General features: G+C 49.3%; 1 protein-coding gene across 3 annotated transcripts in view; it reads left to right on the forward strand.

The window, feature by feature from the left end:
* Positions 1 to 3,425: 3,425 nt before the first annotated feature.
* Positions 3,426 to 6,708, forward strand: part of Kif5a (kinesin family member 5A) — a 46,603-nt gene continuing 43,320 nt past the window's right edge. Inside the window, exon 1 of one of the 3 annotated variants that reach the window (XM_004647012.2) lies at positions 3,426 to 3,806. In XM_004647012.2, the coding sequence (XP_004647069.1) occupies positions 3,678 to 3,806 (129 nt within the window). In that variant the 5' untranslated portion in view covers positions 3,426 to 3,677. The remainder of the gene's footprint in view (positions 3,807 to 6,708) is intronic. The other 2 variants (XM_004647013.2, XM_012512884.2) reach the window with 2 other exon arrangements.

Here is a 6,708-nt window from a genome sequence, read left to right on the forward strand (position 1 = left end):
AGAAGAAGAAGAAGAAGAAGAAGAAGAAGAAGAAGAAGAAGAAGAAGAAGAAGAAGAAGAAGAAGAAGAAGAAGGGGCGGCAAGATAGCTCAGCGGCCTAAAGCAACTGCTTAGGCAAGTTTAGGCAAGCACTGCAGGACCGAAGTTCAATCCTCACCATAACATGGTGCTCCAGGCCCCGCCCCCAGGGTGGGCTGAGCCGGCCATAAAGATAAATTAAAAAATAAAATAAAATAAAAAACCAAACCAGGGGCTAGGAATATAGCTTATTGGCACAGCACCTACCTGGCAAGTGCAAGGTCTTGAGTTCAACTGCTGCTACCAAAAAAAAAAGGTACCAAGAAAATTAATTAAAACCAGGGCTGGTGAGATGGCTCAGTGGTCTAAAGCACCTACTTAGAACAAGCTTAGCAAAGCACAGGGACCGCGGTTCAATTCTCCAGCACCACATGGCAGCCAGCCTGCCCCCTGGTGGGCTGAGCTGGCCACACACACACACACACACACACACACACATAAATAAATAAAATTTAAAAAAGATTAAAACCAACACATACACCAGTAAGATTTAGTAAACAGTGTAGGTTAACAATGGAAAAGTTAACCTTTCTTCCAAGTTTGGGCTGCCAAATAAAATACAGGGTGCTTAGTTACATCTGAATTTCAGATAATGAATAAAGTATAGATTCCTATTTTTTAAGTATGCCTCAGACCATATATGAAACATACACATTGTGTGTTTGTTTGTTTGGTACCAGAAATTGAACTCAGGACCTTGTGCTTGCCAGGTAGGCACTTAAGCTGCTGAGTTATCTCTGTGGCCCAAACATATAATTATTGTTTATCTGAAATTCAAATTTAACTAGGTATCAAATCTAGCAATACTATCTTACGTTCATAAGTGGGTAAATGTTGATTCCAAATCTGTCTGAACACTCTGCTTTGCACTCAGTAATAGATGTTTGAATTTCATAGTTCAGTTAAAATTAAAACAACAGACCTTGGCTGGGTGCTTGGCATGCTGAGGCAGGATGAACTGGAGTTTGAGGTTGGCCTGGGCTATTATAGTGAGTTCAAGTCCAGCCTAAACTACATAGCAAGACCCTTTCTCAAAAGACCAAAACCTTTTAAAAGGATAGACATAATATAATTACTTTTTCCCCCAAAACCATTGAAGTTACCTTTTTATTTTACCAAATAAGTACATAATAAATAGAATGACTACTAGATGCTGTTGCCATGATTACTCCTTACAAAGCTAAAAGTATGCACTTGAGAACAAATGGCAGTTCTTTGAAACAACAAATTAAGAATCTGGGTGTGGTGGTACATATACCTGTATTCTCAGCACTCTGGAAAGCTGAGGTAAGAGGATAACAAGTTCAAGTTCAGCCTAGACAACTTGGTGAGATCTTGTATGAAAATAAAAATTAATTTTTTAAAATATTTATTTATTTATTTATTTATTTATTTATTTATTTTGTGTGTGTGTGTGTGACCAGTTCAGCCCACCAGGGAGCGGGGCTGGCTGGCATGTGGTGCTGGGGATTGAACCGCGGTCCCTGTGCTTTTGCTTAGCTTGTTCTAAGTAGGTGCTTTAGATCACTGAGCCATCTCACCAGTCCTAAAAATAAATTTTTAAAAAGGGCTGGGGATGTAGCTCAATATGGTGACCTGAGTTTAATCTCCAGTATGGTGAGAGGTCAATCTGTATGAAAAACTCGACACAACTTTCCTTTCAAAGTGGGGGCACATCCACTTAACTTTTCTCTATGACTAGTGACCCTCTGAGGACTAGCATTTACGACTCTGTAACCTAGGGTTCCTCCAAGGAGCCCCTGGGGGCCTAAGGTGGGTATGTTTGCTGATTTGGCAAGATGCTGCAACCCTTAGAAATAGTGCCAAACCAAGTGACTGGAGAGTTCCTGAGTTTGGAATGAACTCATGGTCATTTTCTCTCCTGGCACCTCCCCAAGCCTCTGCTTCTTTCTCCACGGTCATACTGCCTCCCCATCCAGTTCCTTTTGCTTGGTCCCTTTCCTACAGTTCTCATGAGATTCAAGGTGAGTTAGAGGTGCAGGTCCGTTTTGGGAAGCCCCTCAGCTGAGTTCTGTTTAGTTAGGTTTTGTTTGGCCAGGGCATCAGCCTCTTATCCTTGTCCCACAGAGACCTTAAACATGGACCAGACAGTTTCTGGGCAGAGCCTCCATGACCATCTCCCATCATTCATCCTGCTACCCCACCCTTTGCCCTAGAGTCTCATCTCCCGCAGTCCAATCCTCTGCTGGCCAACAAGATGCCTTTGATGTGAAGAAAAATCAATTTGGCCAACTTCTGGAAGGTTCTGCCTAGGGGCTGCAGCAGGAGTCTGACTTAAGTGCAGAAAGGACAAAGGCTCCCCCGCCCCCCCAGGCAGAAAAGGTAAAAAAAAAAACAAAACCCAAAACCTGGATGTTGTGTTGAGAACCTCTCCAATAGTAGCTGGGAGACACTGTACAGGGGCACCTAAACCTGCCTAACCCCAATTCATGTGAGGTTAGCAACGAGCCCCTCTGGTTTGTGTGTTTGTTTTGAGGCAGGGTCTCACTGCGAGATGCAGTTCAGGGTGGCCTTGAGCTCACTGTGTAAGCCCAGGCTAGTCTAACAAGAAAGGATCCTCCTGCCTCAGCCACCTGAGTGCTGCCATTACAGGCGGACACCAGCACCACCACGATGCCTGGCTGGAGCCCCTCTAATTTGACCGGCCTCCACCATCATTCCACCTGCTGCTCACCTCCCTACTGAGGTGGGGGGAAAAATGAAAATCTGTTCTGCTTTTGAATTCTGATAGTCCAGAATGGGAGTGGTTCTGCTGTGCATCACGAAGTGAGTAGAGTGTGCTTTTGGATCTGGAAGGGGAAAGGAGTAGCAGGACCTTCTCCGGCCCCTCCTCCCTGACAATGGGACCTGCGCCCCACCAAGAGTGCCCACAGCTGCCCTTGAAGGACGAGAGTGGGGGAGTCTGGCTCCTGTGGGTATGTGGGGTGGGCTGGGGAGGGAGGAAGAGCTCCCAAGTGGAAGAACGGATAGTGATGGCAGTCGGGATGGCCTGTAATAAAGGGAGTGGAGGCTCTGCGGACCCTCTTTCCTTGGCCGACTCGCAGGCACCTCTTGGTGTTTCAAGTTCAGGTCCCCCTCAGTCCCCTCGCCCTTTCCAGGAGGTGGAGCCTGAGGGAGGGGCAAACAGGACGTGGGTGTGGGGCAGGATGCTGAGACTGAGCCGGGCGGAGAAGGCTGGGAGGCAGGGCCGCCTCTGATCGTTAGAGGCGGGGACAGGAAGCGCGAGGAGGGCAGTGTCCGCCCTGCGGTGGTCGTCTGCGCCTTGCCCCCTGCGAAGCAAGCCCCGCCCCCGCCGCCGCCGCCGCCCCGCCCAGGCCCGCAGCGCGGCTGCAGCGCGCGGGCGGAGAGGCAGAGCGCCGAGCGCGGACCTGACGCCCGGGTCGCCAGCATCTCCCTGCCGCAGCAGGCTGTCAGCGCGCCCCGGCCTTGCTCCCCTTGCTTTCTTGTGGCCGCCCCGGCTGCTTTCTTGGCCCCAGCGCCCGAGCACCTGCCTCTGCCCCGGCCCAGCCGCACCCCTTCCTCGGGAGCACCCCGCTGCTGCAGCCCGGGAGGTACCCAGCCCCGCGCCGGCGACCACCATGGCGGAGACCAACAACGAGTGCAGCATCAAGGTGCTCTGCCGATTTCGGCCTCTTAACCAGGCCGAGATTCTGCGGGGGGACAAGTTCATCCCCATTTTCCAAGGAGACGACAGCGTCGTCATTGGGGTGAGTGCCGCTCCAGGAGTGAATTAGAGGAGGGGGCGGGAGGCAGAATTGTTTGGCCCGCAGAGCCTTAGTGTGTGCCTGTCCCTTTGCATCCTCTCCCCGCCGCACAGTCTTCAACCTCTGCGCCGCAGCCCCTCCTCTCCCCTGCATCAGGATGGCTGGGTGTGGCTTTACCAGGCCTCCGGGCAGGTCTCTGCAGAGTGGGAGAGGACTCCTTCCCTACCCGCTGGAGACCAAAGCCCCCTTTGCTACTCTCTGCAGCGTCCCCACCCCTTAGAGCTAGTCCTGTGTTTTATTCCCCCCCCATAAAGCGCATCTTCCCTTTGTTATTGGCTTAGATTCCACCCCCCCATCTCCCAGGAAGGGAGGAAGAAGGGTGGAGGATGGGCTAGATTGAAGCTGGGCTGTCCCAGGTCTGGTGAAGGTCTAATGGGAGTGGGGTGTAGGACCAAGATTTCGAGCAACCTTTGAAGTATTTACACCCTGGCGTGTGTGTGTGGGGGGGTAGCATAGATTTTATGAAGGGTTTTCTGAGATATACATTGGTGCCACACCCAGTTATGGGGGGAGCCTATGGAATCCTAAGGACTTGTCTGCCTTTCCATCTCAGGAACAGAAGAAACAAGATTTCAGACCTCTCATCTGAGCCCTGCCAAGTAAAAATGACCAGGCCCAGAGATCCTATTGTGGGCTTGCTTATTCATCCTTTCTCTTAGTGATCCAATAAAAAGTAGCAACGGACCTCCACTTCACAGTGACACAGTCACCCATGCAGGAGATCTCATTCTTCAGGAAAAATATTTACTGTGTGCTTCTTACGCTGAGTGTAGTGTTTAAGCCTCCAAACAATACTCTTAAGTAGTATCAACATTTCCATTTCACAGATGAAGAGATTGAGGCCCAAGGAAGTTGAATGACTTTCTCAAGGTCATCCTCAGAATCCATAGATCTGTTCAGTCTACAGATCTGAACCCAACTCTCTGTCTCCAGAACTCACATCCTTTTCTTTTATATCATATTATTTCCTCAGATTTTTGCTCTGGACCATTTATATCTGTGATGGTCCTAAGGGAAATTCTACCCAGACCTCAGGGTGTGTTTGGAGTGAAAGGGTCTCGGGTTGAATCCTTTAGGGCTTGAGGGATGTTGGGAGGGGATTGAAAGAGGAGGGGTGTATCTGAGGACAGTCCTGAAGGTCAGGGACTTCTTTATGTGTTTTTGATCCACTGTGCTGGGCATAGAACAACTGGAAACATGCTTGTTAAAGGAATGAAGAAATAAGGGAGGAAGCCTAGGTTTTGTGAGTCAGTGAGAACGGGAATTTCCTAAACATGCCAGAGGAAGAGCCTCACCTCACTCACCCACACTGTGAACCAGTACATAGTACTTTTGCTATGTATAGGTGTCATGTGCTTGATGAGAGGATCCTGGATTCTTTTGCTTCAGAGACCTGAGGCCTTAAAAGCCAGTCTGTCTGTCCAGGCTAAAAGAAAGCCCAGACCAAATGAACTCTGACAGCAGATTTTATCTATGGTCCTTGGAGTTTTGGTCCTGTTGAGACAAAGGCTGATAAAATGGGAGGAGAGTGGTCCTGGGGAGCAAATTCACAAAAGGCTTCTAGGTCTGATTTCCTCGGTCCACTTCTTGGGTCTCTGAGGGCCATTCTGGTGTGTGGGATGAGTGGGGCAGGAGGAAGGGTTGCACTTTGATCTATGCAGTGAGCTCAGCAAAAAAGGAGAGCGCAGAAGGTGGGGCAGGAAGAGAGAGGAAGAGTGGCCCAGGACCCAGTTGGTGGTTCACTTTCTGCTTGAGCCTTCTACAGCCTGATTACTTGGAGGACTGTATCTTTGTCTCACTCTATCTTTCCAAGCCCTAGTCCTCCTATCAATCTCTCACTGAAGATAAATGCTTGCACGGGGCCATCTTGTCTCAGGACTTGCCTTTCCTGATTGATTTACTTTCATTTTTCTTCAGTGGAATGAGCACCACCAGAGACATGATTTTGAGATCTCCGAGAGTCCCAGCAAGGGAAGAATGTCTCCTACTCTCTCTTTTCTTTTCTTTTCTTTTCTTTTCTTTTCTTTTCTTTTCTTTTTTTCTTTCTTTCTTTCTTTCTTTCTTTCTTTCTTTCTTTCTTTCTTGTGATAGGGTCTCACTGTGTAGTTCAAGGTGGCCTTGAACTCACTATGTAGCCCCAGGCTGACCTCGAACACAGCCATCCTGCTTCAGCCTCCGTAGTGCTGGGACTACAGATGTGGGCCACTAGGCCTGGCTTCCTCCTTTTTCTTCTTGCTCTTGTTGGAGGCCAGTAGGTGGGGAACTGTCTGAACATCAGTGGAGGAAGCTGCTTCAGGATCTCTGGGAAGATGAGGGAAGAGGGAAGGCAAAGGAGGGAGAAGATAGTCTTCCAAAAGCCAACTCCTGCTGTCTCCTGTGACAGCCTTCCTCTGGGCCTCTGCAGCACTGTGGCTAGCTCTGGGTGACAGAGGACCTTATATAGGGGCTGCTTGCAGTGTAGGAGAGTGAGGGGAGAGCTTTGTGTGCCTTGTTTCTCCCCAACTCCATGACTTCTCCCACTATTCGGAGGGGGCTGGCAGCCAAAGTGAAGGCCTGAGTCATACTAGGATATCTGTGCATCTTGTGTGATTTTTTTTTTTTTTTTTTAGACAAGGTCTCACTATGCAGTTCAGGTTGGCCTTGAGCTCACAATGATCCTCCTGCCTCAGTGCTGGGATCACAGGCATATGCCACCATGCCCAGCTGAATTTTTCATTGAGCCCCGTTATAAGGGTCTCTGTCTTTCTCTACTCTACCTAATCTTTCTAGGTAGGGGAGAGATCTCTCTCTCCCTCTCTCCCTCTCTCCCTCTCTCCCTCTCTCCCTCTCTCCCTCTCTCCCTCTC

The sequence above is a fragment of the Octodon degus genome, unplaced genomic scaffold (genome assembly GCF_000260255.1).
Source record: "Octodon degus isolate 3935 unplaced genomic scaffold, OctDeg1.0 scaffold00286, whole genome shotgun sequence".
Classification (NCBI taxonomy): Eukaryota; Metazoa; Chordata; class Mammalia; order Rodentia; family Octodontidae; genus Octodon; species Octodon degus.